Source organism: Buteo buteo, chromosome 7, assembly GCF_964188355.1.
Source record: "Buteo buteo chromosome 7, bButBut1.hap1.1, whole genome shotgun sequence".
In the NCBI taxonomy this organism is placed as follows: domain Eukaryota; kingdom Metazoa; phylum Chordata; class Aves; order Accipitriformes; family Accipitridae; genus Buteo; species Buteo buteo.
The window spans coordinates 2,685,004-2,711,316 of NC_134177.1; the positions used below are offsets into that span (position 1 = coordinate 2,685,004).

At 41.3% G+C, this 26,313-nt stretch overlaps 1 protein-coding gene and 1 long non-coding RNA gene across 2 annotated transcripts; one reads left to right on the top strand and one right to left on the bottom strand.

The window, feature by feature from the left end:
• Window positions 1-2,453: 2,453 nt before the first annotated feature.
• Window positions 2,454-12,163, bottom strand: LOC142032556 (ovocalyxin-32-like). Its single transcript, XM_075031295.1, has 6 exons — window positions 11,766-12,163; window positions 5,957-6,019; window positions 4,856-5,030; window positions 4,056-4,192; window positions 3,134-3,196; window positions 2,454-3,040 (listed from the first exon to the last, which is right to left on the bottom strand). The coding sequence occupies exons 1-6, from the start codon at window positions 11,991-11,993 to the stop codon at window positions 2,882-2,884; spliced, it is 825 nt and encodes a 274-aa protein (XP_074887396.1). The 5' UTR covers window positions 11,994-12,163; the 3' UTR covers window positions 2,454-2,881.
• Window positions 7,564-11,856, top strand: LOC142032558 (uncharacterized). Its single transcript, XR_012650888.1, has 4 exons — window positions 7,564-7,702; window positions 8,005-8,134; window positions 9,111-9,229; window positions 11,720-11,856. It is a non-coding gene; the product is annotated as an uncharacterized LOC142032558 (long non-coding RNA).
• Window positions 12,164-26,313: the final 14,150 nt, after the last annotated feature.

The window sequence follows — 26,313 nt, forward strand, 5'->3', positions numbered from 1 at the left end:
TTCTTTGTGTGCTCTCTCTTACCGACCTACTCAGCTTAACAGCATTTTTGCAGACTTCCAGTAAACAGAGAATGCAATTCCAGTTCAAAACCAGCTACATTCCTGGCACAGGATTGTGGTTGATGTCTACCAGACGGAGACAGAACTGTAATGTCCGGGCTGCTTTTCCTCAGCCTTCACAGAAAGACAGTGAAAATTATTTATGTTAACCTTGAAAAAAGTACAGTGTTGGGGGCATGTAAATGCTAACTGAACACAGGCATGATGTTGTGTGTGAGTATGGCATTGCTTTGGGCCAAATCCTTCTTGATTCCGTTACATTTGCAGCTTTGTTTTTCTGAAAATACTCAGCTGGAACTCGTTTCAAGAAAAGCCCTGCAGGTTCTCTGACGCTTGGAGATTTTCTTAAGCAAATACAGCACATTCACCAAGATTCAAAGATGTCTTATAAAAGCAGTATGAATGCAAGAAAGAAATGGGGTGGTTATTATTTTATTTATATTTTTGGCTTTTATATTATGCTTAGTAGAGGCCAGTCATGATGTGAATTTCTGGCTAACAGATTCTGCCAGATGTGTGCTGGTTCTCCACAAACAGAGCGCGGCCTCGGGTAGCACAGCGTAGGGACGGCTGAGGCACAGCTCCAGGACGGCTGAACTTCCACGCGAGGGGGAAAGTCTGCAGGTAGGGGGAAGGCTAATTGGATAGTGGGGGGCAGTGGAAGAAGGACAGAAGCACTAGCAAGAACCTAATTTTGGGGCACCCTGGATTTTGTTTCTTTGTGCGTGATGGTTTTTTTTTTTTCTTTAATCAAATTTACATAGCACTTGTAGTATATCTGATGTAGTTGAACTCTTTCTAGCAGCAAAGGTGGAAGAGAGCTATTCATCTTCTCTTGTCTATACCTCTTACAGATGGGCTCTGCATGGGTTCTTTTAGCGTGAAGAATTCACTGTGAACCCATCAAGAGCCTCGACTCAGCTAATGTTTACATTGATGTAACCAAGAATTTTGCTTGAGTAAAAACTATGATTTTACGTTCTGATCCACTGACTGAAATCTTGGCCCTAAAGAAGTTGGTGGAAATTTTGCCTTTGAATTCCAACAGGTTTGCTACTTGTCCAGAAGTTACTGTGCGGTTTCTTAACTGACATTAAGTTTGTGTTGCTGATTAGTATTCAAGTTACACCCATCTGGCAAGTTGGAAGTGCCTGGTCCTCTGTTCCAGGTCTGGAGAGCAGTGGTAAAAAGAAGGTAAGGAAACTAAACTCGTGGTTAAGAGCATTGCTAAAGTAGAGCCCCAAAGTGCAAAATCCATACTACTTTCTTGTTTTAATTCTAAAACATATTTTCATCACCAATTTCTTTAAGAAATGTTGCCATTATAAGCTCTGATCTTATGGTTTGATGATGGGAAATGTTTTACCAGCACAAAAGAAAACCAATAGTATGTGAAATGCTGCTTCCCTGAATTTATTGTAATGCCCATTATGTGCGGATACTAAAAGCTTCAGTCAGTCAAAGTATATCAGACTCTAATACATTTGTGTAAAATGCCTGAATTTGGGGGGTTAACAGATCATCCAGCCTAAATACCCCCCAGTTAAAGCTTTCATGTTAAAAACCTTAATCATCGTTATCAATTACAGATCAATGATAGCACAATATACCATGAGTTATAAAGAACATAACCATCCCAGAGGGCAGAGACCATCGCCTGTTTTCCTAAAGCAGGTGTACTTACTGATACAGAGTTAATTTAACCTGGCAGAAATCTTGCTAATTGGGTTAAAAACTAGCGAACTCAAGACGGTTTGGCACAATCTTGGCGAACAAAGGCAGGACAGCGTGTCTGCTGTAAACCCAAATGGAGAATTTGGTGTGAAAAGACAGGAATGTGTTCTTGCGATAGGGCTTTGTTTTATTTAGGATGGGGACGTGACATGGCAGTCATTAACATAAGAGCTGTTTGACGGGGTAGTCTAGCAGCGGGCTGTTCCCCCAGCAAACAAACCCAAATGGGGAAATTTGTCTATTCAGAGCCCTCCTGTCTTTGCAGTTCTGTTTTCGTTCAAAGTAATGGCAAGAACTGTAAATAGACAAAGAAAACGTCCTCAGTTTCCATCTGAGAAACACTGCTGTGCAGTGTTCTGGACTGGTGACAGGTGTGGGGAGACAACAAACCATCTTTTCCTTCTATCAATATTTTCTGAGTTGCCTTCACAAATATAAGAAACTTTCTTTTTATGTCAGCTCACGCTGCAGGGAACAGCGGTGCGTCAGCGGGACTAGGGCCATGCAGGTGCTGGTCACCGGCTTCTGTAGGGCCTTGCAGGGAGATGTTCCGCTGCCTACGCTCGTCCACATCCTTTTAAAGGCCAGACACCAGGAGAAGATGGAAAGTTGGGGTCAAACAGCAGCATCGTGAAAGAAAACCCAACCTCAACCCTGCGTAATGGTATTTGTTTTATTGAAGATGCAAGTTACAAATCAGCACAAATCTAACCCAAAAAATGAAAAAAAAAAAGTAGACAAATATTTCCTAGTGACAGATTAATACTTTTCTCAAGATTTTTATCCAAATATATTAACTTTGTTTACAAACTATGTTACTCTAAGTAACAGTAAGTTAGTGACATAAAATCAACTTGTGTATGTTTATCTGTGTATATATAATATAGTAGCAAAGTTTTTAGGTAGAACTCTAGAACATGAGTCTCGCAGTTTAAGAAATTACAGGAATTAATTTTGGAATAAAACAGACCAGTGAAAGCATTCAAATTCACTGTTGTGCGACTGGTATAGAAAAATTATCACAACTCCAGGTCTATTAACACAAGGATTTTCTCATTTAACACATGTACATAAAACTGACAATCTCTTAAAAATTTGCTCCCCTTTCATGTAAAATCCCAGCAGCTGATCCAGATTCCATTCCAGATCCATCTTCAAGCCCCTGATTCTCTGAAGCACAGAAGTATTTCACTTTCAGGGGGTGACCAGGAAGCCAAGTGAGGCGCATGTGACACGAAATAATTTCCTGGAGAACAGATTTTAAAATACACATCTTTTATGATCTTTATACTGTTCCTCTGTTGATGAAAGGAGGCGTTCTACACATAGACTTTCTTACCTGTGTTGGAATTTCATGGAGTAGAACAGTGTAGTCAAATTCAATAAAATCATCTTTCCTTATCTGGGCATGTATCAAAGAGAAAAAAAAAAGAAAAGGTCAAGAACACAAGTTACATTGCTGAAGTTTAGAGTCTACTCTGATTGACTTGACTGCTTTTAGCTTGCTTAGGGAGCAAGATGAATAGGGCTTGAGATGGCTGTAGTCATTGGCTGGAGTGAGACAGGTTTTGTATGTGGACAGACGGAATTAGGAGCGCTTCCTGCGTAAAAGCTTTGAAGGCACTAACTGCAGCATGGCTCTGCAGTCTGACTGCTCTCTGACATGAAACTAGGCTGACTCAGATGCTAATTAATTGAGATTAACCCTCAAATAAATTTGAGAATCTTACCTGACTATTAATCTCTCCTTCAGAGAAATCTCATTCTAAATAACTAGGGAGTAAAATCCGAACACTGTCTATCGATCACAGATGACTGAGGGAGACAAAGCTCTGGGAACTCCGATACGCTACAGGTGTAAGATATGTTCCCCAGAGAACATATGCCAGGTACTAGACTGGCGCTACCTTTGAGCTTGGCTAGGAGGGCAAAGAGTACGAGGAGCAACTTAGTGCGGGGCTGATGAACTGCAGGACCCTATGTTCAAATTTCCTCATTAAACCTGCAGAAGCCAACAGATCCACTCATGCAAAGAAGGAAAATCAAATTTTGTCCAAATGAGTAGAATTTTTCCACTGAAGCCTGGACAAAATACTTGTCCAGAGGTGGAGATACTTGTATGGTAGAAGGCCCTGGGATTTTGGGAGAATTGTGCCCATCACATGTGTGAGTATGAGCTATTGATGGCCATTTTATTCTCTGCTGCTTGGTAGGCTCTGTTAGCTTCTGTAGCACAGGTGTGTCATTTCCACTTCGCTTACCCACTGCTTCACAGACTTGACTTGTGCCATGAAGTAACCCAAGTTCTCTGTTGACTTTTCCCACATTATGTAACTGCTGCCAGCAACAGCCAAAGCCCACACTGGCTCCAGGGCGGGTTCAATATTGCCATAGCTGTCTGCAAGGGAGAAAGAGCAATAGAAAAATGATTAATTCTGGCTGTTCAGCAGCAAAATGATAAACCACAGAGCACTTTTGTCTGACGTAGCACTATTCCTGGGAAGCAACTCTTCCCTCCTATGTGTTACAATCTTGAACAGGGAGGAGGAGGAAGCGAAACCTGCAGTCATAGTAAAAGTATGAAAGCATGACAGAACTGAAATTGCCAAGAGATGCTATTCGCAGGGTCCCCACTCTGGAGGTGAGAAACCCAACATCCACAATAATGGAGGTCCTTACCTAGCTGGGAGGAAAACAGACTGGGGTGCTCTGCTTCCAGGATGGAAAAATTCTGTTAGTCATCCCTTCCTTGTGAATTTCCACCCACAGCCGGGGAAGGTGTGTGGGTTAAGGCAGTTGTTATTACTTGAGGACAGTTTGCATTTACTTGAATATAAAATTGCGTAAGCTTGCTTTTAAATCCAAAACACCTTCACAATGTTGTGCTGACTACCATTGCTGGCAAGATGGAATTGTTGATGGTTAGCTCTATGGTTTTAGGGTGTTACTGTAAATATATGTGTCTCCTTTTTAAAATGCGTGTGTGTTTGCTTGTGTTCTTACAAGTGCCCAGGCTCTTTAAGATACAATTAAATACAGTTGATTATTTAGAGGAATATACCTGGAATATTGTTTCCAATTATTGGTTTGGTTTGGTGCCTAATTTTTTGGTAAAGTCTGTTGTCCTCTTCTTGGATTTGCTTCTGGTCTTTGGTAGGCATGCACTTGATATTGACAACAGGCGGAGACTTTGTCTTCCGATACAGCACTGTAGCAAGGCAGCTCCCGGCATTTTCCTGTAAAGGTAGAATTTAAAACTGTTATCTTTAATCAAGACCTTATTTACCAGCAACACACTATTTAAAAAGCTCTTGGTATTAACAAGTGAGGTATACATATGGAGTACGTATATGTCTCTGTGAGACACTTTGTATGAAGCTGTACTGGGGTCAAGAAAGTCTTTAGAAGAATGTAAATTTTTTTCCAAAAAAGTAAATAGGTTAAAACAACAAGGCTAAAGTTATTTAGCAGAAGTTTTTAATTAAAGTGTAGCAGAAATGCACTCAGTCATCTTGGAAATATGTTTGAGAGTTCTCAAGAAATAACTTTAATTGCTAACAGGGACTTTCATTGTATGATACTTCAGCCTTGAAACAAAAATAATCTAAGGCTTCATATTAAATTCTGAAAATAATTTGAATTTCATAAAATGTGTGTGTAATGGAAAAGCAGATGCTTACAGTAAAATTGCTGATGACAACTGTCTGACAGAATGAATGGGGGGGGCTATAATTAAAAAGAACACACAACTGTCAACTCTTTATTCTCGTTTTGGTGTGTGGACACAGCAGGAGCTACAACTGGATAATGAGGACCATACTGCGACACTGAGTTTGGACCATTGCAAAGTTTCACTTGGGCGCTGGGTTGCCTGATGTGACTCGAAACAAGACAATCGCTTCAGGCACTGAGCGAAGCAGGTAGCTACGGTGCTCTGACCACTTGGACCCCGGCAGAGGCAGAGGACTGATTGGATTTGATGCTCGGGTGATCCTAAGAGCAAACCCAGCCCCATGCTGGACAGGCAGGTAGAAACATAAAGGTAAGTCTTTCCATTGTGAAAGATCCATTTACGACAGCACTTAAATGCACCCTGTTTTGGAGATGTTGAAGTTCATTTAACGCACAGTGTCAGAAGAAATGCGGAGGACCATAAACTCACCCCGCTCCTGTAGTCTTCAGTAGTGAACTGCAGGTAATACTTGTGACCAGAGTCTGGGATGCTCTGGAAGAGAGAAGGATTCAGCCATCAGTGTAACTATAGCCTTACGTACTGCAACTTGCTGAGGTGCTGGCATGAGCGCTGAGGAGGGAAAACGAGGGTGCTGTGGCTGCCTCACGGCCTTGTAGCATCAGGGAGTTGGTCAGATGAGATGCGCTGAGATGATCCTAGCAGCAAACACGAAGGGTCTTAACAACAACAATAAATAACCCTTATATTAAGGGATGTTTTAAAGCCTTTCCCTCACAGAAATATGCAAGAAGAAAAATGCAGCTCAAAGTCCTTCACAGGACAGATTGATACTGACTAACTTTAAAAATAATAAAATTACGAATCATTGTTCAGCTTCCGAGGAGGTAATTTTTTGCACAGGCTATCAGAGTGCCCTTGAATATATAAATGAATCAAATCTTGCGGACTGATTCACAGCTGAACAGCAATGACAAAGGCTAATTTAATCTTAGGGATGCTAACCTTTCTAGTTTTTTCTGCTGTGACTGGAAAGAGACTAATTTTACACAGCACGTCAGAGCAGGATTCTGATCTGTCTGCTCTGTTTTGCCCTGAAAATACCAGTCATTAAGTTGCCCAATTAACTATCTGAGATTCCACTTAATGTTAGCAAAGTTTCATTCCCAGGGCAAGGCCGTCAGGCCAGCCACCTGCCTTTAGTACATACATGGAGTTATACACTGCAGATAAGAGGACAGATTGGTTTAGTTACTTGCTCTGTTGTTATAAAATCCCCTCTTGAAGCTTTACGATGAGGGAAGTGTGGAGCTGGACCCAGGTCACACCATGAAGGGAATGGAGGAAACAGAGAGGATGAGTTCAGACTTTTATATCCTTGTTCTCCCCTTCTCCTGCCCCCGTTTTGTGTATTGGGTAAAACATTGTCCTCAAAATGAAAGAGAATGTGACATGCCAAGATGCTCTTAGCATAGCAAAATTGTAAAAACTAGCTTTCTGAAATGCAGGTTTACAAAAGAATCAGTAATTTGTGGTACTGAAAGAAGAAGGGTCTAATCTCTCATGATAATCACTGCAGCTAAGTCTAAGTTTCTAGTTACAGTAAAGCTACCCAAGAGCTGTTACTGCTATTGCTTCTAACATTCTTCATTTGATCCAAGTATGGATATTTTTTAAGCACAGGCTTATTCCTTTTCTTGTCATCAGTAGTGCAGATGAGAGAACCTGAAATAGAGTCAGTTGGACTACAACACTTCTGAAGCAGGAGAAACTTAGCTCTGATTTAACTGATGATAGTGGAGAGGGTTTCCTGCTGAACCTTTTCCTCAAGGGGCACAGTACAGCAGCCTGACTGCATGCTCCCAGTTACAACATCAGGGTCTGTAATGGAAGCTCTTTTATAGTTAGGCTGGATCTTTTCTGTCCAGCATATTCAGTCCCTTAAAGTATGTTTGACTATTCTTCCAATGTTATTTGTTCTTGCATAGGTGTCACCTGTTCTCTCTGCTAAAGAAAAAAAATCATTTTTACAGCTGTGATAACTTTTGAGAATAGTAATCAGATTCTGACAAAATATCTGAGCAGTTTCATTACATTTGCCTGATATCGAGCACTAATGAAGAAAACAAAATCAATTGGGACTTCATTATTTTCATTATTCAGCCTCTGATTCTTCTCAGTAGAAGGCTTTAGAAAAGCTTCATGACTAATGACTGAGTAAGTACTCTCTTTAAAAAGAACACATAATTCTGCGCTTATGCAGTTTTTGAAGTAGGTATTCTCTCTTCATTTGCAACAACTCCACCTCAGCAGTACTACTCGCCTGGAAAGCTTTCAAATGGTGCTACACAGTTAAAATACATAGTCAATCTGGGTATGCATGCCAGAGGGCTTCTTTGATCTTACCAGGGAGAGGGAGAAGGTACATCTGGCATGAAATAATTTTAACTTTTATAAAAGTATTTCTAGTTTTGAAGAAAAACATCACTGTTCTTTCCACTATTATTTTCCACTATCAGCCCAAAATGCACCACTGTAAACCATCATGGAGTGTGAGTTAAATCAGAGCTGAGGAATATTTGACATCACACAATGATGGCTGGCTGAAAGCAGCCAAAGATAAAAAGTGTCCAGAAGAGAAGAAAACAAGTGAGTAATTCATTTTTCCGCTGAATATCTGGGTCACGGGATTGTTTTATTTCCGGGCTCAAAATTAATGCAACTTTCATGGCAGTTTTTTAGTACTGTGAAGGCCAGAATAGCAGTTTTAGGACCAGTTTCATTCCAGGTCTCAAAGGAGGTGGTTTTACAATTGGTTTACGCTGCTCCAACTCCCCACTGGCACAGAAAGGAGTGATCCCTCTCTTACCCCTTGCTGCAGGTTTCCATTTCTTCTCCTGTGTATTTCCCCACCAGTAATTCTTCCCCAGGACCAGTTTTTGGTCGCTGGATCAGAGGGCAGACCTGATCACTAAGCATGGAGAAGCTGGCACTGCTGAGAGTGGAGCGAGAGGTGTCCTTCAGGGGCTTGCCCAGGGGGATTTTCACCTCGCAGCCCTGCCACTGTCCCTGCAAGCCAGCTCAGGTAGCCTGTGGCTTCTAGAGGTGCTGGAGATGTCTGATCCACAAGTAGCTGGGTGAGCTCTTGGGCTGCCCCAGGCAGGAGGGAAAAGCCAGCAGAGATGGTTATTTTCTCGACCTCTCTGTATCTGTCTTTCCCTAGACAATTTACCTACCCTGTCACTGATTCTACCTTTCCCACCCTATCGTGGGATCCTGACTGTTGGAAATAAGTAGAACTCTTTTAACTGACTTCTAATATTAGGACCATGGTTCTGGTATTACACTGTTTTGTGTCAAGGTGAGCTTGTGAAGAGAAATACCCATCTGTAAAATTGTATTTTGTAGTCCAATTTAAGCAAATGTTGCAGTTTAGCTAAGAGATTACCTAGCTTTACCTTTATACCTCACCTCCTGGTTCACCTACCTACTGCTCAGTTATGACTTCCAGGACAGTTTGGTATGGGAGACTGCTACGTCAGTGTTTTGAAAGTTTCTCTCTTGAATTCTAGGATCTTCAGCTGGCACACACTAATGCTTCTCTTCTCAAAAATGTATTTTAAAGTGCAAGCTGTCAACAATTCCATGAGATGCACGCTGCTGTTTCCTAGAAGATACTCACTTAAGAAAAAACCTGCATCAATGAGAAGGGACAACAAAAAGAAAACTCCAGCCAATGGCAAGGTAGGAATTATTATATGTTTGGTATATCTCTACTCTTCGTTGCCAGGAGAGAAAAGCACTGAAGTCTTATTTTACCTGAACTTGAAAAATCCTTCACGTCTAGTGGAGTTACTATACTGGTGACCATCTCCAGTCCTGTTTCTAATTACCACAGTTTCACTGGCTAGTGGGCTAATAATGTTAGTTTTAAAATACAGTGCTCATGATTAAATTCCATTATAAAATTATCCTATTTTTAATAGATCCAGTAATATACTAACAATAGGAAACAAGCCTTCTTAAAAAAAACCCTAAAAGAACAAAAGCCAACCAGAGAAACACATAGCCCCCTGCCCCCCAAAACCCAACATTTCTGTCTCTTGCATTCACATAATATAGCACACTCCTTCCAGGAAATTCTTTTCATTTTTTTACAGTGGAGGACAGGAAAGAAGGAAGTGACCATGTCTAGTACATTTCTCCTCTTGTTTTCACAGAGTGTGCAAAGAAAAAGGGGAAATAAACTGCAGAAAGTGGTTACAGCGAGCTCCTACAGCATTGAGTACTATGAGGAAATAATGAGGCATTTCACTTCTCTATAATGAACCAATTTTTTTCTTTCCTATATGAAAAGGCAGGTGGCTGATAGTGGGTAGAAAAGATCCCTTTCCCTCCCCGCAACCAAAATTACCTTGCAAATATTCACTTACACTGGGGTTGGAAAGAGGATCTGCACCAACCCTTTCCGATATGTCTCTTTACTTGACAAGTGCATTGCTTCCAGCAGCACACCCTGCTGCCAGAGGCCACATTGTTGCTCTTAAAAGAGGCACAAGCATTTGTATATGTAAATATATACATATGCACACTACCCAGTAAAGTGCTCAGTAGATACAGAAGGAGCACTTGTATGTTTCAAGAAAAGTATCAGATTTCATAGTAAATTTCTGTCATAGGTGTCTGCAGCAATTTCATAGGAAGAATCAAATGTCACATTAGCACATCCATCCTCAGCGCCTATTAAACTGTATGTTTACTGATGTGTTTGGGAATGATGATGAGACCAGTGTTACCTAAAGGGCATGGTCTCAGATAAATCTATAGCAGGACATCATGTTTGCATTCCCACACAGGTTGCACGACCAATGCTATCTTTCAGCGTTGCGTTACACAAAGTAATACACAAATTCTGAGTCATTATGCAGTAGTCTGTGTTTTGTGAAATTTAATTGGAAATTATCCTGGTCTGTTAAATATTGTGTGCAACTCAAACCAGCTTCAAATTGTTTTGGAACTAGAGTCAACTGGGATATATATGAAAGATTGAGGCTCACGTTCAATGTTGTAAGGACTGCAATAGTACATCCCAAATGTTTTAGGCTGGCTTGGAACTTCTTTCTTGAAAGGGAAGATTTTACACTACACCATCTTATTCTCAATTTTCAGAGTGAGGGCCTGAATTGAACAAGCCGTGCAGATGCTGAAGGACAAATATTGTAAGATCTCCTTTTCAGATGCCAGAGCCATGAAAAGGATCCAGTGGAATCCAGTGCTGCATTTGGCACCTCCGACTGGGAATCCAAAACGACCGGCCCTTGCTTTAGGGAACTGCCCAGCTGTAGCCTGGAGAGGAAGACTAGATGAGAGGGCTGGTTTTAAATCCCATCCACTGCGATAGCTTAGACCCTCCTCAGCTCTCCAGGAAGGCAGTGCTTTCCTTCCAGGATCTACAGCCTTGGACAAATGCTCCCCAACAGTTTTTGCCTGTTCTCTAACTTTCAGAAACTGAGTAAGCTGTAAAAAAAACCCAAACCCGTGGCCAGACAAGAGAAAGGCTGCGTGGCACAGTGCTTGCAGGCAGCGGCCCTGCATTTCAGTGTGCGGGGCACGGGTACACCGGGCATGCCCTGGCCACCGCCTCGAGCATCCCTGACAAGCTCTGGGCGACGTGAAAGCTCTGCCCCAGTAGCTGCTCCTATCTAGGACTCCCACCCCTTTCTGTCACCTCGGTTTGACATGGTTTTTGGAAGTTAAAGGCATGTTTTCTGACAGGAGCTGCATCGCCTTTAGTTGAAGCTCTTGGTCTCCAGAGCTAGAAAGCAAAGTCCTCTCCATCCCTATTCACACAAAGTAGATGGTCGCTCCAGAAGCAATTCTGCCAAAAATGTTTCCTCATCAAACTGTTTTCTTTCCAGTACGTGCCCGCAGCGTGCCTCGGTTCCCTCTTTTCCCCTCATCTGCGCTACCCTGCTTTTGATTCCAGGACAGGGCACTCTGAGACAACCTCAACCGACTGGCTGGGCTTGGATTTGGGGGGAGGATATTTAAATCATGACTCCATTAACGACCTTTCGAGGTGGATCCCCGCTGAGGAGACCCCGAGCCCCCTGAGGGAAGGACAGCAGCTCCCGCCGCGGGAGGCGGGAAGGCGCCACCCTCAGGGCGGCTCAGCTCCTCACCGCTGCCCCGCTCTTTCATTATAATAATTAGTATTAATTGTTCTTTCCCCAGCGTCGCCGCGCTCCCCCCGGAGCCCTCCCCGCCGGCTTTCCCCTACCTTCACCGTGGCTTTGCGGACCTGCCCCAGCGCCTGCAGCTCTCCGGGGGACGCCGTCTGGAAGTTGAGGTAATGCAATGCCACCCGCGCCGCCCCGGCGGCCAGCCGGCTGCTGGGATTCAGCTCCCGCTCCGCCACCGGTACCGCGGCCACCGGCGGCAGCAGCAGCGAGCTGAGGCGGAGGAGGAGGAGGAAGGCGGCGGGTGGCGCGGAGCTGAGACCCTGCATGGTGCTGAGAGACGGGGAGGGAGCGCACTGAGGCGGGCTCCGCTGAGGGACGGTACTAATAGCGAGGGGGGGGGCCCGGCCCCGCTACCTCCCGCCCTCCCACCGCCCGCTGTCAGTGCCGGGAAAGCGCTGGGGGAAACTCCGGTCTTTTCGGTTATTCCCCGTCCCCTCATCCTTCCCCAACTCGCTTCAGCCCGGCCGGGGTCTTGAGGGGGGGCTGGGGGTCGTCTGAGGGGAGCCGGGGGGCCTGCGGCCCCCCGGCTCCCCTCAGACGAGCCCCAGCCCCAGGAGCCTGCGTGAGGTGAGAGACTGCCGCTCAGAGACAGATGTGCGGTTATAACAACGCCTATCCGACCAAATACAGGTAATTATGTGGAAGAAAACAGTTATCTCCTCCTCAGCGTTACGACAGCGCAACGCTTCCCAAAACTAAACGAGCTCCCTTAGAGAGAGACAGGCTTTCCCTAGGACGCAGTTGAAATAGTCCAAAAACTGTGCACGAGAAAGCAGAAGCGTTCCTCCCCGGAATAAATCTCACAAAGTGAAGTTTTTTTGGAAGCAGTATGGTCATATCTCTTGTAGCGCGAAGAAAATGAACTGAGACAGCAGCCCGGCAGATGGGTTCCCTTAAGGTGATTTTTTAGGACACAAGTGGGCTTGCTGCCTTGCTACTCCTGGAAGCATCTCTTTCGGAGAGACTGAATGTGGTATAACATAAAAAACTGCAATACTTCCTGGGTTAAAAATGCTGGGTTTTTAATGACCTACTCTGTTACCATTCGAGCAGATGGGTATTAGTATGTGCAGCTGGGAATTTATTTTTATGCTTCTGCATGTGTATTGGGGCATGCTTCTGGGCTGGGTTGTCAAAGTAGTAAATCAGAACTCTGGTTAAAGACTCAAACTGTCTCTCGTGGAGCATCAAGTTGCCTTTGTTGCTGTAACGCTTTTTCACAGAACTTGAAATTGAGTGTTTTTGAGGCTTTCCTAAGTGAGGGAAAGAATTATTACAATAAAGGCATAATAAAATTCTTTATTACACTGTTTGCTCTGCCACCCAACTCATTTAATTGCCCTGACTTTGTTGGTGATTATGATTTTGCTTTCTGAGATATTTTCGATAAATAATAGTTTGTATCTTCACATTTTCTGGCGTGCTGTTTTCTTTCTTTACATTGGGTAGCAGATGCAAATGTAGTTTCACTCTTTTTTCCTTTTGTTCCCAGAAACCCTGTGCTGTTTCTGTTTCATCCCTTCTGCAGCTTGCTTTGTTCCTTTTTTTTTTTTTTTGCTTGTTAACAAATTCTTTGTTACAAATTCTGAAGTACCTCAACAGAAATGGGCTGTGTTTTGAGTGAAAATGTAAGACGGAGACAGCCATATCAGGTCAAACCAAGAGCTTATCTAACCTGGTATCCTTTGACAGTGCCTTTGCTTTGCGAAGACTATAAGAACAAGGCAAGAATAGGTGATGCTTCCCAGGAATACTCTCCCAGGTTCCCACCACTTACGGGTCCGTGATTTCCTGAGACGGCAGAGGTATTTTCTGGGTGGTTAGTAACCTTCAGTAGGTTTCTCTTCTGCAAACTAGAACAGTTTCCCTATGAGCCCATGTCAGGCGCAGGCAGGCAAGGCTCTGAACACTACTTACTTTCATCTATTTTTTTGCTGACTGTACTCCTACCCTGGTCTAATGATTGTTTTTTCTGTAATACGCTATGATTGGTTCCAGACAGAAGTAGAAACATGTTCTTTTCACATCCGTTTCTTTGGCGTTATTTAGCTTTCTGTCTTCATACTCAGAGTCTGTGTAACCTGTGTGGCAGTTTCCTCCAGGACCTGTATTAGGAAAATTAAAAAAAAATAAAAAATTTTCTCTGATACCAACCATACTAGAAGACATTAAAGTTTTAGTAAATTCAATTTCCGTAAGTTCAGCGTCCAAGAGAAAGTGTGCAGCTATACAGTTTGGGGGGTTTTGCCTTCAGTCTTAATTGACACTGTCAATAACTTATGCAGCAAATTAAGTTTCTTTTATCTAATTTAGGGGCCACACTTCTCATCTGAACCTGAGTTATATCCCACACAGAAAGGTTAACTTTGATTAATTTGACATCTCTCCCAGTTTTACAATGCACTGCTTTACTTAACATCATATCTGGAGTCACACAGCTGCTTATTAGAGGGTAATGGCATTTTTCATATATTTGGGGGGGGGAAGTGTTTATAAAATTTTGCAGAGGGAGCAGGCTAACTTTTTCCTTATTGGAACACTTGCCATGTTTGTCTCCAACATTTTCTGTTTAGCTGGAAGAAACCAAGACCCAGTCTTTTCTCATTTATCCTTGCTGTGATGGCAGCTCCAATGTTACTTTTAAATTGAAATACAAAGCATGATTCTCCTTAGCTGACACTGGAGGTCTGAGCAGCACCAATTGTTTCCTGACGCTACCAGTTTGCTTCACGCACTTCATTTCTCACAGCAGCGCTCCGGAGGTGGGATGAGCGGCTGAGGACGTCATGGGAGCAGAGGAAGCACAGGCCAGGCCATGGAAGGGCAAGCAGCGAGGTGAAGCAGGGATCGCTGGTGAGAAAAGCTTTGGTGCGGGATGTGTAACAGAGGGTGGGAAGGGAGGAGGGGAGGACTGCAAGGGACCAGCTTCTCCCACTCACGACATTAGTGTATTTGTGTGCTGCCGCTGTCCCTGTTCAAGGAATGAAGTGAGAACCACCCTGCACCGAGGTTTCACACTCATGGTTTTGATGCCTTAGGTTTTGTGGGAGTTCAGAGGCTTAAATGAGAGGTAAGAGCTTGTAAATCTGGCTCTTTGTCACTCACGCTGGAAAAGCCTGCAAACCCCTGATGTCTGAGCTGTGAGGCTTTGACCCCATCCATGACATTCTATGTACTTCCCTCCTATGTTCTCCTCCTTTTCCTGCTTTCTCGGTCAGCATCGCGGTCAGTGATATGGTTGTTTCCTTTCTCCCAAGTGCAACAAAGAGGTTGTGAGCAACCAAGACCCGAGGGTCACTATGACAAGGACGGAGAACCCGTATCACAAAGCAGGGACAATTCCATGGCAGTTTCCTAAATTGCTGCCGAGATTATGTTGCTATAATTTGCAGTTGATCAAACATGACTCTGAATTTACAAAGCATTTTGACTTGGGAAAGTAAAAGCTCAAATGCTGAACAGGTCCAGGTCAGGGCTGGGGGAACGTTCCTAAATACGTACACACACAGGTATTAGCTGCTTCCACAACATTTAGAAAATGTATTTACTTTAAGCCCTGATTTTATGGGGCCCTTAAAAGCTGAAAGTGTATCCTCTGACAGCCAGGCCTCAAGCTAGGCTCCGCTCATTTGCTTCAGACTTTTTGGTGACAGTAAAAACAAAGCTCTGCAGCATGTAACATCTGAACAAAAGAAACCAAAGTGAGTGATCTAACCCGAAGTGACATATATATTCTAGTTAGCTAGGATGGGGTGCATGTAGGTTTTGTCCTTCTATAATATCTTTTTACCTCTCATCCCAATTAACTTGGTCCAGACTCAAAGAGGACAGTGGTAGTGTAAGTTACATGTTAATAAGCCTCTCTCACTCTTCCCTTCTCTGTTCTTTAACAAACTGTACATGATGGCAAATTTTCCAATGTTAAGATTGTGCGGTGGTGTGCATCACGCTTATGTCACAGCTGACTTGGGTTCTTTAGAAATGGAAATGAGGGTTGTTTCGGGCAGCTGGTCTAAAAAGCATTCTGAGGTTTTCATTTTCTTACCATCTTTTTTCATACATCAAATGCTTGTTTAGAGGCCAGTTATTCCTAATTTGTTTCATATTTGAAGACTATTTCCATATCCTTTGTAAGCATTTTACAACAGACCTCACTGGCTCATAATCACTAACAGATGACTGTAATATAACACAATGAATTTGGACAAACTTCAGTTTATTTTGTTTTGCAACTTTTCCAGTTCTAACTTCAGCATCTTGCTGTAGTAAAAAACAAGCTCTGTTACTTGATTTTAAGTGAATTGTTTATGGCTTCCCCCACCCCACCCCTTAATAATTATGGCTTGATTTTATTCCCAGTAATTAATCACATGAGCTTATTTTCTGTGTAATTAGTCTCCACATTTTTTGCTGGATAAATCAAGCTTTAAATAGGTGATCTAATGCATTGCTGGGCTGACCTTGCCTATGGTTAAGCATAAGCATAAAAACATATATGTTGATTTAGTGTGGCTCATTTTTTCAGGGAAATTTGGTTTTGAAGGCTTCTGACTATTTTTAAATCTTTCTGGTTATGGGTAGGATTTCTTTTAAAAGACAAACTTATATGTTCAGTGTCAGCAGCAAAAGACGCCATTCTTGCACACCCAGGTAACAGAATTTTCCCAATGATTCATACCTATGTTGCTCAACACAGACTGTGTTTTCTGCAGGTGTTAGTGCTCAAAACGTATGCTATGTTGCATTTTTACAAAAGGACAGGCTGCATTAAAGCCAAAATGAAGTCTCTTACATTTTGAGTGAGTATACAGTAGACAAGTTTTCTAAAAACCTGTGTATCATACGTGTCGATTGGCCTAAGGGGAAGTTTGCTGTGTAGCTGTAATAGTTCCATAGGGAACTAACAGAAAAATAAACAAGAGGAGAGAAAGCAGTTGAAGCCGATAAACACTCACTGTGACGTGAATTACCTTCAAGGCCTTTGACTTAGTCTCCTGTTAAACTTATTGAACTGGTTTTGACCAGAATTGATAGAGCCAGGAAATGAAGAAAAGTGAAAGGACTTGAAAGCCATCACTTAAATGCAAGTTATTTGGGTCAGTACAGGAATACCCCTTGACATGTAAGGGACTGCGATATCTATGTCAGTCAAGAAGGTCCAGTAAGCCCTTCTGGCCAAAAAACTGCAAATTGATTGATGCCATCTGTTTCCATTATTTTGTATACTTTTATATTGCTTTTAAAATGCATGCCAACATCCTGTAAAAGTGAAACAGTCACCAGTAAGGTTTGCAGTTCTCTCTTAACTGCTTCTGAGCTGTTAGCAAACTTTTCCAGTGAACTATCCATCAGGACTTCTGGTCTTGTTGCTTGCAGGCTCCTCCAGTTCAGAAGTGATGTTTGATGGTGTCAGTCACCTTTAATTTCCCATTGTACTCTCTTTCCCTTAGGTGGTTAAAGCCAAGTGTCATCTCATTCAATCTACTATAGCTTTAGTGTATCAAATCAATACCTTTTACAGTGTCAAACATCTAAGTGCAGAAAAATCTTTGTGAAACAGAGAAGTAGTGCAGAAATTCTCAAGGACATGAGCATTTACAGGATCCTCTTTCATTGTACTTCCCTAAATATTAACAGTGGTTGCAGTATAAATGCGCTAGCATGAATTCTAGTAACACAAAGCATGTGCAGTTTGGATCCTCTCTCTTTAATGGTGGTATCGTATGTACCTGGGGAATTCAGCGTGAAACTGTGTCACTGGGCTGCATCTTCAACTGTTTCAAGCAACTAATGCAATACACACCACTGATTCTTTGGGGTTTTCTTGAGAGTATATTTCATAGTAGGACTACATTTAAAGTCATCTACCTTGGAGAAGAGTCACAGAGCTAAGATTTACCGCATTTACAGCTATTTTTAGCTTCTCAACCGTTATCAGGTTAAAAGACCGGTGCCTCGTGTGTTGTGCTGCCAGCATCTCTGGAGTCTGTCTGGCAGAAAAGCAAGCTGCTCAGCATGTCAGTATGAAAGGTTTGGAGGGTATTCCCTGGGATGGACTTTGCTTGGGAATGCTTGAGAAATGAGACGGGCTTATAGCAGATTTCTAAATTTAAGAAATAAATAATGGAATCAGAAATGATATTTTGCTAGAAAATTGGAATATATATGAAATGACCTAAACCCAAGAAAAGTGAAAGGCCATATATTATAACCAGGTGGAGTAAATAATTGCAGATTATTATCACTGTTATTCTAACATTAAAAGAAGACACAGAACGTTTTGCCAACCTATTTGGATAATTTTCTTTTGATTATGGAACAGGTATGAAACCGAGAAATCTTAATTTATAGACTGGCCCTAGAAAACAAATCCCTTACAATGCCCAGTGAGATACAATCACACAGAGACAAGAATAAACACAAGCAATAAATAATACCTATTGATAAACTGAAATTACAATTCTGCCTTGTAAAACTGTAACAAATGGATCTTAGACACATGCTCAGGCCTGTTTAAAAATAAACAGAAATAAAAGCAGCCATTTAAAGATGAAATGGTGATGGGAATACACACCTATTTGAGTATTTTGTACCACTGATGGCTGTCATAGAGGAACTCAGCTGAAAGGTTAGGCAGAGCTGTGATGTTGGTTAGAGTCTCTCCTTCCTTTGTACAGCTCTTGCAGCCGTACTGCCTCTCCGCAGATGTTTGGACAGTGCTCTAGATCTCTAAAAGATGGGGTCTAAAATGAAGCCTCTAAAGTACTGTTTATATTAAATTCCTCCTGGCATATCCAGATGGATGCTAAGTCACGACCCCTCAAACTATTTTAATTTGTTTGAAGCTAACATTTACTCATAGCTGATAGCAATAAAAATCCCCTTGAAATACTGGCTTTTTTTGACACTGGTTTTATAAAGATTCAATGTATGTCACTATTAAATAACTATTGCAACAGAACAATAATTTTGAAGTGTTTAGTTGCACAATGTTTAAACAAGGCATTAAATATTTGCACAATAAGGGAATGATGGCTCAGTTAGTGTTTTAAATAAGGTGGGGACAAATAAGTGAATTCTTATGTGAAATTCCACAACGTTGTATCACAAATCATCTTTCTCGCAAGGTGTCACATTTGAAAGGATCTAGCGGAAGTAACAATTGAGAGGAAACACATTTTCCATGTCTTGCTCACTATACCTTTATTAAAAAATAAACTGGAACTATATTTTTATTCTGAGCATTAGATGAATATGGAATAAAATTCTTAGAGTAATTCATAAATATATTATCCCCTTTACATACTAATGAATGGTTTGTTTTCCCAGCATGTCTCTCATTGGTCAATGACAGTTTTCTTATCATTGCTTCATCTCATGATAATCTCATTTTCTCAGTTCTGATTAGGAATAATTCCTTCTTTGTCCTTTTCTGCATCACCATTTGTTCCCAGAACTTCTGAGAAAATGATCTTTTTTCTTGATTAGTCATACTGTTTGACAAATACGTACTTGTTGCCTCATGTAAACGTTCAAGAACTATTGTGTTTATGTCGTGGTTTAACCCCAGCCAGCGACTAACATATCAGCCAATTTAATTTCTCCGCATTGCATAGTTGGCCTTAATCAGCAGGATGATGGTGGAGTCAAAATGAAAATCTCTGTTATGTTTAAGGATTAAAGAAAATATGGAGAAATAACATTGCTTACAAAGCGCAGACTTCAGCGTGGCCAGTGTGGTACTTTTTCATGAGCATTCTAGTCACTGAAACACTGTTTATACTGAAAAAAATCCAAGTGACAACTGAAAGCTATGATCTCAGCAGCAGCTTTGATCCCGTAATAAGACAGATGAAAAGACTTTCAGCCATTTAAAGCTCAAGGAAAAAACAGTTTGTGAAGAACATTAGAGAAGCACTAAACAGTAATTTTCAGTGACATTAATTCCAGTTGGAGAGACTACAAGGAGAAAGTTCTTCACCTTTCATTGCCATTAAATTTAAGTGTGCTTGTGTAATCTGGCAAAGCTCCACTGCCACGAGCTGAACACTGCACAACTGCATCACGCTACAGCAGAGAGTGAGCTGACCACTTGTGCAGTCACCTCTCACTATATGCTGTTCTAAAAATGGGGTTTATACGTTTGGTCAAAAATGCTGAAGTGGGCATTAATGTTTAGTATTTTTCCTTTACATGAAGAGTTTCTATGAGAAATAGAGCAAATGAAAATGGGAAATGTTTAATGTCATGTATAGTCTAAATGGTAGTTCTGGTCTGGGAAAATAAGCCTTTGGTATATTCAAATGTGCAATATATTTTATCAGATTTTTTTTTTTAATCTACACCCTGGTCTTTAATTTTACACATCAGCAGATTGGTAGTCAAAATCTAAGAATTTTATGGATTTTTACTGCTATTTTACTGGTGGGGAATGTGATATTAAATTAGTTTCCCTGGAAATGATTGGCGTATTAGTATAGTTTAGGAGATGTTTATGCCTAGCTCCAGCACAAACCACAGACCTGGTTTTTGGGTTTGGGTTGGGGTTTTTTTTTGCATATCTAGATCTAGATATAATGGCATTGAGCAGTCACCAGCTTTGTCCTGACCAGCGTTTCCAGCACTGTGTGTGTTACCACCAGCAAAATGCACCTAACTCATTAGCTAAGCTGCTTCTGACAGGGAATACAATGTGATCTGCAAAATTATTCTGCTGTTTCACTAAATCAAATGGAAATGTCAGGGATTTGGGTTTGATACCCTCCCAAGTCTTTAAGAAAATGCAATTTATGGCAGAAACCAGATTAATATTTTATATTTTACAGATGCAAATTTGACATTTTCTGCTGGAAGATCTCTGGTTCTCCTGCTGACACTAATACATTAGCAATGAAAGCCTGGGATAGGGCAAGTTCTGGTCAGAAGTTGTATGCGATGCATCAAACAAAACTCTATGCCATTCTCCTCATTTGGGGGAACTGCTTGACTGTACTGAATCAATGTTAGCATGAAATGTGGGGTTTGGGTTACAAAGTAAAACTATGATTAGGATGGTTTTGCTAATTTTTTTTAAAGAAAAAATGCGTTCACAGTTGTAGAATTTTATTCTTCCTGATACCATTGTTATTAGGTGTTATTATTATGTGCTGAAGTATTTGTATCGACATCTCGGGTGAAATGGTTTGCTGCCAGTTTAAGAGCCTGATGCTATAATCTTCTGTTAGGTAGGACTGGGCTTCAGATCTGTAATATGTTCACGAACAAAGCATATTGTCACAAGTATAGGAAGCAAAAATATATATATATTGACAGAGGTGTAACACACATCATTGAAGTATTGCTGTGAATATTGTGGTTAAGATTTCCTTCCTGAACCCCTGATAGCATCCGCCCTTTCCTTTTGGAAGAATTTTTAATTGAGGGTAGTATTCTGTTCTTGGACTTATCCAAACAAATCTGGAAGATTTAAGGGAAATTATTGTGTAAAAGAAAAAGGGGGAGAACTTTTACTTTTTTCTCTGTAACTCTGATGATTATTGCAGAGTTTTCCACGCAGATAGCTCAAATCTGTACTGACATCTTGATTTGACTTTTTTAAAATAGTCCTGGCTGACCTTGCTTCCAAAGGTGAATGTGAAAAACAATAGCATGGGAGTGAATGCTGAGCATATTTAAAGCACAATAATGGGAAATGCTGATGACCTCCCATTGCCACTAAGTCCTCTTCCTTCTCCTGGCAAAACCTATGGCTTGTCCCCACCGCTGAGCTACTGGGCCCTGTTTCCATGAGCCTCTTCAATAAAGTAACTGTATCAACATTAAAAGTATATATATTCTAGTGGTAACATTTTAAGGGTACAATAAAATCTCACCACAACAGGCCCAAGATAAACTTTTTAAAATTATGCATAATTTGCTGCTTATGATAGAGACAGGCTAATTTTTAATAGCAGATTTCTCTCAGTAGCATCTTCCAGTTCAATTTCTAATGAATGCTTGGTTAAGTACTATTAATGCTCATTTTGAATAAAAACATTGCTGATTGTATATTTCTTGGATTTTTCCTCTTCACATTTTTGGGAAGCAGGAGATTAGGTTCAAGAAGTCTGCTATATATTGGCTTCTATACAATAATAGATCAATTTTAATTTTAATAACTGTACTTTTTTACTGCTCTAAGTTAAAGTGTTTTCCAAGGTAACTTGATGTAGCAGAGCCATGATTTAAGTTGAGAAGTTGAACACAAGTTCCTTTATTGCTCTTGTTTCTGTATATTCTGCTATGCCATAGTCTAGAGGCTTTCTTCAGAAGGTTAAATATGTATTTTTAACTGTTGTAACTTTGCCATAATGCACAAACTGCAGACAGAGATGGAGAAGAATAAAGTACTTCCATAGCAGCTGAGTATTTTCAGCAGTCAGTGCTTGACCCTGTGCAGATTGCAATTGCAAGGTTGCATGGTTAAAGCACAGGCAAGGCAAAATGTGTTAATGGACAGAGAGGAAAAAGCCGGGGATTTTATAAAGCACTTGTGAGAGCAATGTGGTTTTGCCAAGTGATACATCACTAGAGACAGCAAAAGCAGGGAGGATGGCACTTTTAGCCTATGTTTCCCCATGGGCATAAATGCAATCCCCATTTTGTGCTCTGAACATTTGTCAGTGCAGAAGACTACAGATTTAACCTCGTAGTACTCATGCAGAGCTTTCATTCATCCTTCTAGGTGAGGCCAGGGTAATTATGTGGTTTTGTAGTATTAAATTGGTGAAGTGTGACCTTGTTAAAAAAAAAGAAGTTTCAGTTGTGCCAGTGCCTCATTGTGAACGCTGGCACTGGTCAGGGGTCTGGTTGTAGTGGTGAATTTTCAAATCTGCATGTGTTTTACTGTAACTGAGGAATTAGGAATAAAAAGGCACAAAGAAATAGGATGCATACAAAGGTAGAAGGAAACGCCTCTAGCTGGGTTTCACAAGCGATGTTACAAACTAGGCATCCTTACGAACTTCTGGTGTAGACATTTTGCTGTATGCAACCTTGCAACTATAAAGAGAACCCAAATCTACTTGAATAGATTAGTTTTTGCTGAGATTATGCAGCTGTTATGATTTAGGTATTTATTTTTAATGAATTTTTTTTCTAGCTTTCTGGATTCTAATAAACAACTTTGTGTATTTGTAGTGAATGCAGTATTTTAGGAGCTGAACAAATTTGTTTTAGGCATAAAAACTTGTTTCTTAACAAGACACTTAAAACGGAGGGGGGGGGGGGTGTGTGATATTAATGTTGCACTTATGAAGGCAGCCTATTGATCCAAAGAGGAAATGCCTGGCAATCCCAGTGAACGAGTCACAAGCACCTGCTCTTAACTCAAACAGATTTTTGGCAGGAATGACCTAACTGCTCATGGTAAGTGTGGTAGAAAACATTTTCTTATGCAAATAATGAAGGTACCTGAAAATAGAAGACCGTATCATGGCATCACTGAAATTTAAGAAAGTTTTAAATGAGCTAGAGAAGGTAACAGAAATCTGCTGTTCTGTTAAGAAAAATATTGGATGGTGGAAAACCAACACCAAAAATCACAGACAGTGGGATGAGAATGGACCTGGGGAAGTCATGTAGCCCATCTCTCACTGATTGACTCTCCTAAGTATAAAGTTTATTGCTTATCACAGGAAAAACCATGGTTTTGTCAGGGTAAAAGTTATAAAAACCTTAACTCATGATATAGCACCTGATCTTGGCTCACAGTTTGTGTGACTCTGGTGTATTTGTGCATTTTTGTAGACCTATATATACATATATATCGGATACTACAGATATTGTCAAGTCTGTAGGTAGCTATATCTGTTAATATTCTTTATTAGACACTGTATAATTATACCTGCCAATACAATTTCTCTCTGTTTTGTTCATGAGGTTTGTGCTGTGAGGATTTAGTGTGACAATGTCATTTTCTAAAAGCTCGCTTTCAATCACGAGGTCATCAGAGAGCTTGAGAAGGGAACAAAATTATAGATATGAAAGCAAAGGTATGATCTAACCTATTGAGATATTTATAATCCATCTTGAATATTAGCATAGAATACTTTCCGCTAGTTCTGTGAAGTGTTAAGAAAATGAATTTTTTTTCCCTTCAGTAATTTTTGCTGTGTTTCCATCTGTCAGCAAGGTAAAGAGGGAGCATGGGTTTAGGACAGGTCTTGCTGACACTTGAAGCAATTCAGGTTTCCCCAATCAATCTGTCTGATTAAATAAAAACATAGAATGGAAAAAAATGTTGGATATTTTTATGTTTTTCTGAAGTAGGCTGTGGTGGACTTTTCTCAGACTAAAACAAAGATGACCTGTTTATGAAGCAGCTTTGCAGCTGTTGATCAGAAAAGGAGTTGCAGACATTAACTCCTCGGTTTTACCCCTGTTTTTTCTTGCTCAGCTGAGAAGCGATGAGAAAAAACAGCAGAACCTCAGGTGGGAGTGCACGAGCATCTGACAAGCCTTAGGAGTGAGTTGCTGTTTGGGAGCTGGACTTTCAATGAACCGTTGTTGGGCTCTATGGCTTCTCCTAAGACAACAGCATCAACAGTAAATTGTCACTTCGGGGCCAATATTTAGTGCTGACTCAGAGAAACTGCAGGATTGCTGCAGCAGATATTAATAGTAAGCATACAAAATAAATCTTGAAGGAGGGACATATCTTAGTTTAACAATGCCTGGTTGTTAAATCTATTTGCTGGTTAGCTGGTGCACACATAAATGAGAAAAGCATTGCAACAGCACAAAGATATTCTCACAGATTCAACATATCGTGCTGCGTCAGCAAGACCATTTACTGTTGGATGCCATTTCTTTTCTTACAGACCCCGCTGCCCAAACTCTTACTAAGCCAGTTGCTGTGTACATCAAGATCGGAGTGGTATGGTTGTAGGCAGAAACATGGTTGTAGGCTCCAGCAAAGGGTCCCCCTTGGCCCCCAGGGAGCCAATTATGACATTTGGAGCTCGTTTATTTTTCTGACTTTCTTGAAGACATGTTTTGTGAGCAGTGATTCATCCACCAGTTCTTCCCAGTCCCGTGGGACCTGTGAAAGGATTGTTAAAATTGCTGTGTTTCTTTTCCATTTCCTGGAAGCACTCGCTGTTTGGGGCAGGTTGCTGGGCTACACGCCGCTGCTGGACACCTTCCATGGCTGCGCCGGGGCCAGAGCTGGCTGTCGAAATGTTATCTCCTGGGCGTAACGGCCGCGACATTATCTCCCTGAAAATCCCAGCCTTTCAGTTTTGTAGGAAAAGGGCTTTTCCTATGGGGGACACAGGGTATGAGGCCATCTGTGGGAAATATTCCCGGGGAATAAAGGCTGGGAATATGCTGAGGGCAGCATTGCTCTTTCAGGTGCCAGTATAAGAAACTTATAAAAAAACCTTCATCCTTGCTTGTTGAGCAGAAAGTGCAGTAAAATGGCAGCCAGGGCTAGGAAAAACTGAACTAGAAGCTGAAATGATGTTGGGACAGCTAGGGATGGAGGCAGGAGGGTCCTTTATGGAAGATCCCTATAAAGAGTCACACTTGAGTGAAAGCTTATATTGAGGTGTTTCGTTTTGCTGTTGTTTACATTCATGAAAAAGCAAAGTCTGGAAAGCATGGAAGCCTAAACCTGGAGGCTGTGTTTTCTGCTAAAGCCTCTTTTGCAGACTCCTTCTCACAGGGTTATTATTAGGAATGCATGGTTCCTGGCTTTGCTTTCTTTTTCTGTGGGACAAAGTAATTTTCAGCAGCAAGTAAGTAACGCTCACTTCACCTATGCCCAGGCTGTACACAAGAGCTGTCATGCACATCTTGTCTAAAGCATCGCTGCTGCCCGGGGATCGGTACTCCATCCCACCCCTCACCCCAGGGGATTTTTGATGCTGCAGCTCTGCCTGGGCTGATGCGCTTCCTAGTAATTACCAAATTACTGATCCGGTAGTGGAAATAACCACCAACGTAACTTTATTTGGGGCTAATTCTTCACAAGGCTTACAGCAGATAGGGATCTCAGGGTGCTGGAAATGTTTTTCACTTTGTCAGTCAAAATATTTTGGCATGTGTAATAGTTTTAATAACCATAATGGCTTTGTTCGAGCATACTAATATACTGAGAAGAATTTGATCAATGCTCAGCAAGAACAGCAGAGCTGGGCATAGTAACAGGCAGCCTTTAAAGGAAGAGAAAACTTGAAAATGTAGATTCTAGGCAAAAATTTATACAAAGATGAAGAATTATGATTAGTTTGCAGTGTGACTTCAATACATGTGAACCAACTTTGGAAAATGAGATTTTTGACTCCTGAGCGGTGCAGATTTTGAAAATCTGACTATCAAAGCTATGTTTTTGCCCAGTGTGAACAGTTGTGATATTTGTTCACTAAATCACCTAAATCTAAATAGTACAACATCTAAATCTTGTATTCAGACATACAGGTCTAGATCCTCAGTCACACTGAGGTGCCTTTCAGGATCCAGGACCAAATCATTGGAGAAAAATGATATCTTTGGGAAGTATATAAATGCTACTCAGGGCTGAGGAATGACCAAGGACAATGCCAC

What these genes read in the sequence shown, in the direction of transcription:
- LOC142032556 (XM_075031295.1), bottom strand. Translation starts at nt 11,993, where the DNA reads ATGCAGGGTCTCAGCTCCGCGCCACCCGCCGCCTTCCTCCTCCTCCTC. An exon ending in CTGAAGACTACAGGAGCGGG is followed by an intron (nt 5,031 to 5,956) that starts GTGAGTTTATGG and finishes CTACCTTTACAG; the next exon opens with GAAAATGCCGGGAGCTGCCT. An exon ending in AATTGGAAACAATATTCCAG is followed by an intron (nt 4,193 to 4,855) that starts GTATATTCCTCT and finishes TCTCCCTTGCAG; the next exon opens with ACAGCTATGGCAATATTGAA.